This window comes from Delphinus delphis, chromosome X, assembly GCF_949987515.2.
Source record: "Delphinus delphis chromosome X, mDelDel1.2, whole genome shotgun sequence".
Classification (NCBI taxonomy): Eukaryota; Metazoa; Chordata; class Mammalia; order Artiodactyla; family Delphinidae; genus Delphinus; species Delphinus delphis.
In genome coordinates this window covers 39,599,031-39,612,913 of record NC_082704.1, presented here as the reverse complement: position 1 = coordinate 39,612,913, position 13,883 = coordinate 39,599,031, and the positions used below count along the sequence as shown (strand labels likewise).

The following is a 13,883-nucleotide window of genomic DNA, read 5'->3' as shown; positions in this document are numbered from 1 at the left end:
CTGTAGATAAATATAGAAATATATAAACGTGCTTAATAAATATGTAAACACCTACATAAGCAAACTTACAGGAAGATATGATGAAGGTGAAAACATTCAACGGTTACCTCTGGGAGGTATGTTTTGGGGTAATGATTTTTTCCCCTCCACATGTACTGTGACATATACAGTGGAATGAACCTCATGCACACTCCTGAACACCCAACTGTCTGTTAATACAGAAGCAGCATCCATGAAATTAATAAAAATAATACAAGGCTGCTCAAAATAACTAGGTAGCTTTATATGTACCACAGATGAAATGTTCAGATTAAAAATGACTGAAATAAACAAGGAAAACAAATTACCTTCAAGTTCCCATTAATCACTCCTCTACTCCTCCCAGCTCCCTCCTATCCCCATGCAACCCCAGCACTCACTTCTGAGACCACTAGAGGTTCATCTCAGATGGGGTGGAGGATGCCTGCATGATGTCCTGCTGCTGCTGGGAGAGGGGTGCATGGAGCTGGAGGTGGGTGTAGGCAGTGGGATGGAGAACACACTCTGGGTCTCACTGGGGTCGGCATCCCTCACAAACAGCTCGTCATTCACGATGCACAGACTGAAGGAAAAATGGGCCCTCAGACAACTGGTGGATGCACACCCACACCCCCAATACTGACTCTGCTCCCACTGGCACTCAGCAACCAGATTCCTTCCACGTCCCTCCTGTGTCTGTCTCCCAGGTTCCTTGACTGGTACCTCTGCCCCTCCCCACAGAGCCCACCTTTGGAGAGACTGTCTACCACCTTCACTCGATTTATAGGTTTATCCCCAACCCACGGGCAATTTCGCATTTACCCTTTACCACAGCCCAAGGGCTGGATGCTCTGATGCCCATTCTCGGAAGAAGACACTGAGTCACACAGAGGTCATGTGACTTGACCAAGATCACACAGCGAGTGAGTGTTGTTTCAAGGAGAGAACCCATAGGCCGATTCCAGAGCCCACGCTCTTCCTAACCACTAGGCTACACTGCTCCTGGGATCTCCCTGCTGGCTTTCCACAATGCCGAGTAAACCTAAGGTCTTTGCCACCACATTCCCACGCCCCTGAGCCCAGGTGGGGATGGGCATTCCCACCCACAACAGGGCTCTCACCTGGCATAGCGGGCAGGGGTAGCGATGAAGGTCCGGGTGAAGGCACGCACACAGCCCTGAGAACTTCCTTCCACTTCAACAGCAAACAAACAACAGTACCCCTTAGAGCCACACGTGCTGTACATGCTCACATGGTGGTCCTCAGTCAGGGTGTGACTGGACACTCATGCTGAGAGGGCAATTGTTCACGGGGGCCAGGGTGTCGGGAATGGGGAGGGCAAGTATAGGAGCAGTCTGCGCCCAGTGACAGGGCCCCTGACGACCACCACACAAGTTCATGGGATGCATTTTTCACAGCCGCCCAAGAGGTGGATACTACTACCCCATTTTGAAAATGAGGAAACTGAGACCTTAAGTAATGGCCCAAGTTCTCAGAGGAAGTATCTGGGAAGAGAGCCACCAAAATCCACAGCCTGTGTCCCCAACGCCCAGGGTGTGCAGGGCAGACAGGCATGGACACAGCTCAGACCTGGGTTGTCTGTGGGAAGCCTGAGGGCAGGAGAACACAGTGGGGAAGGGGAGGCGGGGGGAGGGGATGGGAGGGGAGGGCAGGTGGGGAGGGGAGGGGTGGAATGCAGGGAAGGGAAGGGAAGGGAAGGGAAAGTAAGGGAAGGGGTCAGGGAAGCTAGGTGGTTCTGGGAGTGAGCCTGGCCAGGGGGAGGCAGCAGTGGGGCATCTGCGCTGGGGGTCTACACACACTCACCTGCCTTGAACACCCCACTGACGGAGAAGCAGAGCATTGTTTCCTGAAAGGGAAGAGCCCAGGCGCCCAGTCACCACCTCCACCTCCCACCCACCTGCGGCTTCCTGGGCCCACCCGGGGGAGGAAGCAGGCGCTCACCGTCTGGAACCACGTGTCTACCACGAAGGAGCTGAAGTCATGCTGAGTCTTGGGCAACACACAGAGGGTGTGCACAATGACACGTTTTGTGTGCTTCAGCAGCTGGACCCGCAGGTCTGTGAGGGGAGGGGAAGCGAGCGAAGGTCAGGGGCTGCCACGCCCTGGGCCCTATGATTGACCCCTTCACGGCCCTTTCCCACCCAGTCTTCCCATCACACACTCACAGGGGTCCTTGAGCTTCTTCATATTCCTGCTGTCCTTGAAATACTTGCACAAGCTGCTTCTAGGAGACAAAGAGCAACAGTGGGTGGTGGGTGTTTGCAGGAGCTGCCTGTGTCTGCTGGGGAGCCACACAGCCCAGGAGCACAGCCTGTGCTGTGATACTCACGGGGCTGGGTCCTCAGGGTGGAAGGGAATCATCAGGGAGAAGCAGGCCTCCTCGTGATAAGCACCTGCGAGAACCTGTCTGTCTCCATAGTCATGGATCAAGTAGTACCTAAGGAGGAGCAATGAAGACAGTCTATCTCTGTGGTCTGGACCTCAAATGAGACTTGAAAACTCCCCTGAGCAGACCTGTGCTCAGGTGGCCTCACCTGTCCTAGCCCTCCCTCCCTTGCTCAGCTTCCCAGAGATACTTACTGCTTCAGGAATTGCAGGACTAGGCTCTTCAGCTCATCAGATCCAAAGTAGCTTCCCTGGAATCAAATGGCACTTGAGACTATGCAGTAGATAAAGCCTCCCTGCAACACCCCAAATGTTGTTTGATCCTCTTCCTCACCTTGCAGGGCTTTACTATGTAGGGAGTGTCAACGTCAACGGTCACTGGTGGCGGTAACTCCTGGCCATCCTGGAGAAGGGAAGAGAAAGTCAGGAGTGGAGACCAGGGGAGTGGCCCTGGATGATCCGGGAAAAGGATGGGCCCAGGAGGGTGAGGGTCAGAGGTCAGGTGTGAAAGGGCCCTGGAAATTCCATGGGAAAGCTTACAGTGGATGTCTTCATCATGAGGTCCTGGAAGTCTCTAGTGTTATATTCAACTTGTGTGCGTGCGTGTGTGTATTTATGGGCATTTTTCCAGCAAGTATATCCATGTCATTTTCAGGAGTCCATGTCCCCCAAAATGGTTAAGGTTCTGATGCTAATATGTGATCTAGGCAAGACCCAAAGGGCTTGAGGGCAGGTGCAGAGGCCACCGACATTCGTAAGAGACAATGATTTACGTAGGCACTTACCAGGCGTAACAACTTCGGGAAACATTCTCTGATGGCCCTGTCCAAAACCAAAAATAGAGAAGAGGTGGTTGATAGTTCAAGGTTGCAATGCTTCCTTTGAGTTAAAACAGTAATACCATAAACAGAGATCAGTGTGTTCTGGCCAATCCAGCAGCACCCTTTGCCCACCTCTGCTCCTGATTTTAAGGGTTTTCGGTCCACTTGCCTGTTGAGCACTGAGCATCTGTCATCTTACTGTCTGAAAGGCACTGTCTCCTCATCTCTCTCAGTACCTTCACTTTAATATTCCTTCCCTGCCTCCCTTCCTCTCCTTCGCCTGGGTAGCTCCCACCCAGACTACTCGGACTCCCTTCTCCAGTGCCACAGGGACCAGCATTTCAAACCCGTGCTGCAGGGCTTCCTTCTCCTCCCTCCCTTCCTCCAGGGCCCCACTGAAGGCTGTGGGGCGAAGAGGGGATGGAGTGGGAGCCCAGGGCTCTGCTACCTCACTGGGGGTCCAGCACTCTGGCAAGACCCCGACACCCCCCAGGGATGGCCCAGGATGCTGGGCCAGCGAGGTGAGTGAGGTGGGGCTCAGGGAGGGAGATGGAGGGGATGAAGACAGAAAGGGAGTGAAGGTAGGAAGGGAGAGATGAGAGAGACATAGGGGCACAGAGACAGGGGGGGAGAGAGACAACAAAGGGAAGGGAAAGAAGCTCTCCCGTGGTCGGGGTCAGGGAAGAAGAGAGAAGAAAGGGGAAACGGCACACTTGTTGCGGCTCTTCACCTGCCCCAGAATCGCCCAGACACACCAGGTAGGAATGGAAAATATGCACGTGTTGGGCTGGGGGCCCACTGGATGCTGGCTGAAACCTTGTCACCTGTGTGAGTTCAGCCAGACTTGGGCATGGGAAACCGAGCAGCCATGGGGGCAGATCTTCCCCAGAAAGAGGAAAGGGTCAGGTCCCAGCTCAGTATGGGGCTGAGGATCCGTGGCCCCCTCTGATGATCACCGTCTTCTCTCCCGATGACCCCTGCACCTCTCTGAGTTGGTTCTTTATCTGAGGAATCATACCTGTCTCAGGCTGCCCAGGGCTCCTGTGAAGGGCCAGGCGAGATGATGTGACGTGTGCAGGGAGGGATGGGAAGTGCCCCTCAGAGGCCTGTCCTTCTGTCTCCTCTACCACCTCTGCCCTCTGCCTTCCACTCCTGCCTCAGGAAGCCCTCTGATCACTGGCGGGGGCCCACGTCTGGCCCCTTGACTCAGGGAGCCCTGCTTTTTCCCAAGGAGGGTCCAGCTCCTGGCACTGGGCCAGCAGAATGGATGTCATGACAGCAGCCACCCATGGCCTCAGCCCTCAGCATGACGCAGGAAAGCCCCCATGTCAACATGGGAGAGGAGGGGGGATCCCTTTGGAGGAAGGGGAAGAGGGCCCCTCTCAGAACGGGGGAGGCAAACCCCATCTCAGCACGAAGAAGGAAGGCTTCTCTCAGCAAGAGGCCCTGGACTGGAGGACCCTTCTCAGTCCAGGGCGCCAGCATCTGGATCAAGGCTGGTCGTTCCTGGTCCTGGTGAGGAGGAGAAGCCCTGCTTCCTGAGGCACACTCATGGGAGGCCTTGCTGGAATATAGCTGGGCGCAGAGAGCTGGAAACAGACCCCAGAGCGCCTGCAGAGGTGAGCAGGTCAGGGGAAGGAAACTCCTCACCGGTGATAGGCACAGAGAGAGCAGAAGGTGGGGCCTGTGATCCTCCCAGAAGACCAGGGCTGCCACCTTTGGCAAAGGGGCACTGTCACAGATAGTCTAGGCTCCCATGGGTGAAGGTCACCAAGAAGGGTGACAGGGTGTTCACACTGACCTTACATAGGTGGACTGGTCTGGGAAGGTGTCACACAATGGGCTCCCTTGCAGCCACACCTCGTCAAGCTCCAGCCCTTGCATCTTGTTCAACTCCCACACAGACGACAGCTGAGAAATATGGGGCAGAAGTGGGAAAAGGAATCCCAGGGAAAGAGGGACATCCGGATCCCGGCACCCCCAGAACCCTCCCTCCCACACAGGTACCTTCACCTGCCTCCTGTCATCACTCTGATGGCCACTAACATGCCCCACCCCCCACTCTCAACCCAACTTTGACCTGGCTCCCTCTTCTCACCTCATTTTTGGAGAGGTTCAGGATCTTGACCGTGGGGGCCATCTGTATAATGTCAGACAGGCCATCCAGCCGGTACAGTTTGTTGTTGCTCAAGTTCAAGGACAACAGCTTTGGGGCAAGAAGAGGTAGAGTGAAGGTTACTATCTAGGACCTTGGAGACAAATCTGCCCTCCACCCCATCTCTTCCACCCCCTACCCTAATACCAGCACTGGGCCTACAGCCTTACCTCAGGGAAATACTTTTCGATGACCTGCAGGGTGGCAGCCATGCAGCTTCTTCGATTCAGAAATATATCAATATCATAGCCCACCAAGTCTTCAGGAAGGAGAGGGGAGGGAATAGGATGGCTGAGTGGGGTGTGGGGCCAGCACCAGCCCCTCCCCACGTTACCATCCCTAAGTTCTCCCTCCAGGAAGACCCCTCTGCCCTCACCCGCCCTAGAATTACTGCTGTCAGCCGTACCTGGGTCAAGGCGGAGCCTCTGGAGGTCAAGAGCTTGCTGGGAGACATCAAATCGTTTGCTCAAGGTCAGCTGCGGAGAGAGAGATGGAGAGAGCCGCTCTGAGGCTGTGGTGGTGGCAGGGAAATCGGGGGCGAGCGGGACGGGGGACTGGAAGAAGGAGAGGTGGGTCTGAGCACTGGCACACTACTCGCCGTGAGTCTCCATTACCTTTAGCTGCTCCATTTCTTCTGGCTTCAACTTATCCCGCACAGAGTAGGGAACAGCGGAGGGGCTGACAAAGACAGGTATCTGCAGGAAGAAGAGGTGGGGTAAGCACCAGGAACTCTAGTTCCAAAGAAGACAACCAGCCCCTGGCCTGTACTCCTTCCTCAGGATGAGGTACACGTAACGCCCTCGACACACACCTTTCGGCTCTCCTCGTCACGAATCTTGTAGCTGACATCCATCAATGCAGAGGCAGTGCTAGCTTCCTGGACAAAGAACCGAGCCCCATTTTTCACAAAGTGGAACTACAGGGATTGAATGCAACAGCAATAGTTTCAGAAGTCGGCAGACCCTGCTGAATCAAGTCTCTCTCTCCCTCTTCCCTGTGCCCACGCGTCTGGCTTCGGCATCCTCTCTTACGTCCACTGGAGTGAAGGGGACACTGCAATGGCTCTGGATTGACTTCATTAGCCATGTCTTGTCATACTTTACCCCACAAGGAATCTAAGGATGAAAAGAAGGCATGGGAGAGAGGACAGACAACAGGGAATTTAGGCTGGAGGACGAACCTTTTCCTGTTCTTTCCCGGCCTTCTACTGAGCTTGAAAGGGCTTGTAAAGAAGGGACCACTGGCATGATTTCTTACGGGTGTGAGTAATATGGATTTCCTAAGTACTCTTTCTCTCCAGTCAAACTCTCTTCCACATAATCAAGGTGTCAGAGATGATCTTCCTTTTATAAATTTCCAGGAGATCCTACCCAGCGCACACACTGCTTGCCCCTCAGACAAGGTCTCCAGAGGCTCGACCCTCTGTCTCCCACACTCAGCTTGCCAAGCTGAGACCTCCAATGTGGAGTCGCTCCATATCCTTGGCAGTAGTTTCCATCTTTGCTTTGAGACAGGCTCCTCCGTTCTCCTCACGGTCAGCCTGCTCCCTGTACATTGCTTCTCTGAACCTGCCCTTAGATGAACAAGACTGTTAACTCCTGGTAATAAAAAGGACAGATTACAAACTGTCCCCAGTGAAAGAAACCAGCATCTCTACATGAGACCAACACAGCTCCCCCTGCCTTTTCTCTCCTGCACATTCCGTACATTTTACAGGATACTCACTGTGACCCTGAACCAGCTCCCTGGGGTTCCATCTTGTGTGTTCTCCCCCATTTCCCTCTCCAGAGCTTTTCTGTTTCTCCACACAGTAGTATGCATGTGGCCTTCACTGTGCCATCTCACTCCTCTCTTGTTGCCTCGGATGGTACAAGGAGAGCTGCAGGGGGGACGTGGAGAGAAGGACGGTGAGTGGCCATAAGTGCTAAGAAAGTCTTCTGTACACCCTCGTCTCTTTGACACCAGCTCTACAATTAGGATTGCTCAACCATTATTTCACTTCTAGCATGCTTCAGTTTTGCAGTGAGAGAAGAAAAACAAGTCCACGGAGAGTGAGAGAGGTGCATAGTCCCAGGGGCTGCTGTGTACAAACTCTGCTGCCTGGCCACTTACTGGCTTACTTCGGGGTCCTCCTGGACATCCCTCTTCACCACGTTTCCATCATCCTCCTGGAGGTGTGAAGGCTGAGGCTCACACCCATCACGTTCATAACGAGGGCTCCTCTCGCCAGAATTACCTGGGAAAGAACTCCAACCTTTCTTTCTTCCTTGAGGTGGTCTACCACCATCACTGTACTCTGAAAAGAGGAACAAAATTACAAGTTTGCAGACACATCTGTGGTCCACTTACCACGTACCATGTCTTAGGCTAACAGCATGGTAGGGCAGGCCAAGTGCCAACGTGGCCTAAGGGACCAGTCCCACAAGCCTCAGAAAGGACACTCTTCTGCCTGTCCAGAGAGGACAGCCTTATCCGACAGATGGCACTATCAGGGGAAGAATCGAGGAGGAGCAGGATGAGGAAGAGGACGACAAGGAGGACAAAGAGGGAGGAGGGAGGAGAGGACAACTGCGCTGAAACTTTTAAAACAGTGGAGCAGGACTGATAAAGAACCGAGGTGTATGCGTCCATGGGCTAGACTGGACACCAGTCATATATACCAGGAAGGCACCCGAATCTTGCTTTCTCTCAGGACTTTCCAGCAACCACACCAATACCTCTCTCGTGCTTCCCAAATCCAATGAGCCACCAAACCGATTCCACTAACAACCAGCAAGCTAGCTGGACTTCCTTTGCCAGTGCACTTGGAGCTTTAATGTCAGGTGGCACTGATGTAACGGCCTCCTGAACTGTCTCCCTCCCTCCAGCCTTGCCCTGAACAATACTCTGTTGGAAAGAGCCAGAGTGACCTCTCTATTGGGCCAGTCTGAAATGCCTTTCAGCTCAGCAGGCAACTCTTCCTAACTTCAGCCCTTCTATAACAAGGGTGTGAACGATAACCTGGAATGATGTGTCAGCCACCATTTCCCAGTGTTTAGGGATTCTTCTTTTGGCTTTCTATTACTGGTGGCTAATTTGATTCCATCATGGCCAGGGAACACACTCTGGGAGATTTCAAGTGTTGTTTTTTTTTTTTTAATAATTTTATTTCTTTATTTATGGCTTCGTTGGGTCTTCGTTGCTGCACACGGGCTTTCTCTACTTGCAGCGAGCGGTGTTACTCTTCGTTTGGCGCACGGGCTTCCCGTTGTGGCGGCTTCTCTTGTTGCAGAGCTTGGGCTCTAGGTGCGCGGACTTCAGTAGTTGTGGCACGTGGGCTCAGTAGTTGTGGCACACGGGCTCTAGAGCGCAGAATCAATAGTTGCGGCGCACGGGCTTAGCTGCTCCGCAGCATGTGGGATCTTCCTGACCAGGGCTCGAACCTGTGTTCCCTTCACTGGCAGGCGGATTCTTAACCACTGCGCCACCAGGGAAGTCCCTCAATTCCTTCTGAATTTATTGAGGTTTGTCTGATGTTCGAGAAGATGGTCTAACTTGGTGAATGTTACAGAGACCCTCGGGGGAAAAAACTGTACTCTACTGTTGTTGGGCAGACTGTTCTCTTTATGTCATGCAGATCTCATTAGTTTACTGTGTTATTCAGGACTCCTATATCCTTGCTGATTTTCTCTCTAGTAATTCTGTCACTTGCTAAGGGGGAGGTGGGTGTGGAAGGCCCCCACTATAAATACAGATCTGGCTCTTTCTCCTTTCAGCTCCACCAGTTTTTCCTTCATGTACTTTGAGGCTCTGTTGTTTGGTGCGTACACATTTAGGAACTTTATGTCTCCCTGGTGTCCTGATCCTTTCATCATTCTGTAAGGCCTCTCTTTGGCTCTTGCTCATTTTCTTTACTCTGACATCTACTGTACTGGATACTGAAGCTACAGCCACGCTTAGAAAGTGTCCTGGGTATACCTCACCTTGTATTCACTCCTAGCAGTTGTGTTGCTGTTCACCCCTCCACCCACAAGTTCTCCCCTCCAACATATCTAATTCACCATGGGAAAAGATTTGGAAGTTTTTCCGCACCTGCAAAATAAGATCGTGTCAATTCTCTCTCCCATGGGTGGATTCACTAAGGGTATTTTATTTTTAACACATTCCACTGAAACAGTGAACCAGCAGATAATCATACTAGTGGCTTGTGGGGAGGGAGGATTATGGTAATTACACTGTTACAAACCAGCTTCCGTTGGGTTGTAATACTTAAAGTCCTCTAGGTTTGTGTGCTGTGCCTTTTGTACATTAACTATTCCATGTTGTCTCAGGGCACGCTTATGAGTAAAGATCCGCCCACTGCTGATCACTCCACGATGGACTGATTACGACCAGGCCTCAGATGAACTCCTCTGGGGAGCCCTTGCTTTCCCTGTGTGGCCCGCTGTCAGGGCAATCCTGCTACTCACAACCTTGGGACTTTCCCTGTGTGGCACTGGAAGTGAAAGGAAACACAGATAGGGCATTTGACCCACAAATGCCACTTGCTCAGTCCCCAAACCTCGGAGGGGGCCTGGCGTGCTCTCTTTCTCCCACACTCCACATCCAACTGGTCAGGAGATTCTCTCGGCCCCTCTCTCAAAGTATGTCCAGAAGCCGGCCACTTCTCACCACCTTCATTACCACCACCCTGGCCAAGATACCAACAGCTACCTCCTGGACTGTACTGCTGTCCAGCTGGCCCCTCTGCTTTCATCTTGGCTCCCTTACCTGTCTCTTTTCAACCCAGCAGCAGAGAGCAAATCAAATCATTTCACTCCTCTGCTCAACACCACATAACGATGGTTTGAAGCCCACCAACATGTTCAAAAGCCAGGAGTTCATAATGACACTCATCAACAATAACAACAACAAAGAGGAACCTTATTGGTGACCTTTGGAGAATGCCGGGCAACCAACTCACTTTCAGGAAAATCCAGCAATGAAAGGGAAAAATTCACATTTTAAAGGGAGCAGTAAGGGCATGTGGTCTATGTACGGTGTATAGAAAGAGTCAGAGTCATTTGCAAGAACCCACTTTCCTTCCGAATTAACGTTGCTGAGGGGAAAGCGTAAAAGGGAGCTATATAACAGCTACCGCAGTCCCCCGGCTGACCAACTACGTTGGGTGCCTGAACAAGGCTAGAGACCTCCCTCATGAAGGTGATTCAGACACAAGCAATCTCAGACATCGACTTGTCAAGTATTTGATAGAATAATCCAGTGAAGCTCTGTCACTTACTGCGTACGTGATTTTAGGCGAGTATTTTACCTCTCTGAGCCTCAATTCCATCATGCGGTAGTGCTGTTTGCCATGTGTTTCCATTTGTCCCTGTTCCGGCGACCTGGAAGAGCTGTACTTCTTGAACTCCTTTGTTTGGACAGGGCTGTGTATGTGACTGGTTCTGGCTAATGGGTTGTGAGTGACATGTGCTATTTCTGGGCCAGAACATATGCTTGTTGGATTGAGACCTTGCAGGGTCCTCTTCCCCTCAGGCACAGAGACTGACAACTTTCTAGATGATGGCTGCTCTGTCAGTTTGGGTCTCCAAGTCATTCCAGTAAGAATGGCTCAGACCCCCAAAGTCCACCATCCTGTGAGGGGCATGCACCTGCCATGGACATGTAGTCAAAGTGAGGAATAAGCCCCTGAGATATGGGGACTGTCTATTACCACAGCATAATCTAGCCTATCTTGATTCTTGTATCTTATCTGTAAATTAAAATAACATCCTCTCAGGATTTTTCTGAGGATTACATGAGAAAACTGGTATGACAAGGTTGCCACAGTGCTTGACATAAAGCAGGAACTGAAAAAATGGCAGCTATAATGATTAAATAATAATAACAAACTAGTTTTGAAAAGTGTGGAAAATTGGTATAAAATGAGAGCTATTTCATCCACTCATCCTTACGGGTAAGTTGTATCATCTTTTCAAGAGTGGGGCATTTTATTTTATTTTTAAGACTTCCTAATGACTAGCACTCATGCACTTATTTCTTGCCGTCATGATATCAGAAACATAAACTGAGGTTATATGTAAAGAATGAAAAAGTGGAAAGATTAAGCAAAAGAGAGAATGACTAATGACATAAGATAAAATGAGTTAGCAATAAGTAGTTTCTTAATGAGAAGAACAGATTTTAATTATTAGTAAGCATACATTCTTCTTAGTAAACAAAGGTACAAGGTATTAATGCGGCAGAAGAGATTTACTTTGAACAGGCTTTCCCAAAATGTTTTCTGAGGAACACTAGTACTTCCAGTGGTCTGTGGAAAAATGTTCCTTTCCCACATAGCTTGAGGAAACTACCTGCTACAGACTGAATGTTTATGTACCAACCTAGTCTCCAAGGTGACAGTATTTGCAGGTAAAGTCTTTGGTAGGTGATTAGGTCATGAGGGAGGTGCCGTCATGAATGGGATTAGTGCCTTTACAAAAGAGGACCCAGAGAGCTCCCTTGCCCTTTCTGCCATGTGAGGATACAGCGTGAAGACAGCCCTTTATGAACCAGGAAGCAGGCTCTCACCAGACTCTGAACCTACTGGTGCCTTGATTTTGGACTTCACAGACTCCAGAACCGTGAAAAATAAATTCTTGTAATTTGTAAGCCACCTGGTCCATGGTGTTCTACTATAGCAACGTGGACAAGCTAAGACACTACCCTATTCTTTGAGATTCAAGTGGGATATTATCTTAAAAATATAACAATATAGAAATCCTTTTTACCTTCATTTTTGTATGTCCCATATTTCTTCAATGGATAAAAACATTTTTGTTGTTGCTGTCTCTCAGACATAGTGTCTTGTAGAGCAAACCTGAAAGTGCTGAAATGAGAGGAAAGAAATGGCTATTATATAATACAAAATATATATATCACCCCCTTAACCATCTCTCAAACAATATTTAAATCCCTCACAAATGTAAACACCATCTTTTACTTGCTGCATTTTACTCATTAAGTACCATCTATGTGATTTTTATGAAATGTATCATCTATAATTTTACTTAATATGGTTTTCTTAAATAAATTCACTGTTTTTTCCCACATGAAGGAAAGGGGAGAGCTTCTAAGGAATGTAACAAGGAATGGTTAGAAAATCAGGAGGAACATCAGAAGCCAATAGTGTCTGTCTGGACTAATTTAAGCCGTTTAGAGAGTCCAAGCAGAAAAAGATTATGGCATCCCACCTCCCACAGACTTTGAAAAGCTACTGATCGGCAAAGCAAAGACAGAAAACAAATTCTGAACCTTAACGTTTTGGCTACTTTTACACTTTTACTGAAAAAATATCAAATTAAAGAAATCTCTCTCCTTGACTCTCTCTACATAACAAATTAAGAGACAGAAGTTAAGATCATATTTTAAATCATCGATACGAACTGGCATCTAGTTCTCTGGTGTTCCTAATAACAAACGTGGTCGGAGGAGCGCAGAGGACGCCATCACATGGCAGGCAGTGAATACGAATATGGAAGAGAGATAAGCAAGAGTAGGGCTTTAATGTGGGGGTTGGGAAGGAAGGGGGAAGGGAGGGGTCCACCCAGTTTCCCGAGCCTAGCTGCCGAGAGCAGCCCATGAACGCCTGCCGCCCGCTGTCCCCCCAATTCTGAGTAAACCTCTAGTACCGGCGGGTGCCCCTCCTCCCCGACTACCGCCTACCGTCTACCGCCTACCGTGGCAGAATATGAAAGCTGGTGGAAAGGTTGGCATCGAAGCCAGAGCCTCATCAAAGTTCCCCCTCAGCCAGGACAAGTACCTTAATTCTAAAGGTCTTCTTCACCTCTCGGTCTGACTCCTCAGAAGGCTAAGCCGAGCTACCCACCGTTCGGCAGGCTCTCCACACGCTGAAAGGGCACCCCGCTCGGTCGCGACCTTATGGCGTCACGTGACTGCGCGACCTACGTAACGTAATGTAATGCAACGCGCCGCTGTGGGGCCCTACCTGACTTCCAGGGGCTTGGCTGGCGGAGGCCACAGAGTAGAAGGACGCAGGTGACCTCAGGGTTCAGGAGCCCTCTATCGTGAACTGTGACCGAGAGAAGTGAGCCTCAGGAGACCACAGCATGTCCCATGACCGTAGAATATACACAACCAACAGCCGAAGGGTAGGTGCGGTGTTCACATGACGGCAGGCGCTTTGCCTGCCATGTGATGGTAGCGGCCACATCCGTGTTGACTCAGGGATCTGAAGATTCTGGTAGCCAGCAATCTTCACGAGACAGAGATGGCTGAGCCTGATGTGTGACCAAGGGGGAAATGTGACATACCATAGCATCCATACGACTCTCAGAAGCAGGTCACCTGTGTGACTTGGAGGGCTGAGGCTTCCACATGCCACTAGCTAGTGAGGGCCACATGACAGGATGAATCCACATGATGGGCAGGGTTTAGGAGTCTGCCATGCTCTAGCGACTTGAAAAGCTGGATCTACCACATGATCATAGTGGCAATAGGTCCAG

The 13,883-nt window shown here is 50.5% G+C and overlaps 1 protein-coding gene across 1 annotated transcript; it reads right to left on the bottom strand.

Moving 5' to 3' along the window:
- Positions 1 to 415: 415 nt before the first annotated feature.
- Positions 416 to 12,225, bottom strand: LOC132418112 (nuclear RNA export factor 2-like). The gene is given in 20 exon segments (XM_060002004.1): positions 416 to 501; positions 504 to 601; positions 1,140 to 1,212; positions 1,843 to 1,885; positions 1,981 to 2,096; positions 2,205 to 2,263; positions 2,369 to 2,476; positions 2,620 to 2,675; positions 2,759 to 2,827; positions 3,210 to 3,246; positions 5,047 to 5,156; positions 5,344 to 5,451; positions 5,571 to 5,659; positions 5,807 to 5,876; positions 6,015 to 6,095; positions 6,206 to 6,316; positions 6,432 to 6,515; positions 7,126 to 7,279; positions 7,513 to 7,696; positions 12,150 to 12,225. Coding segments are annotated over 20 exon segments (1,806 nt in total). The 5' UTR covers positions 12,220 to 12,225.
- Between the last annotated feature and the right edge of the window lie 1,658 nt (positions 12,226 to 13,883).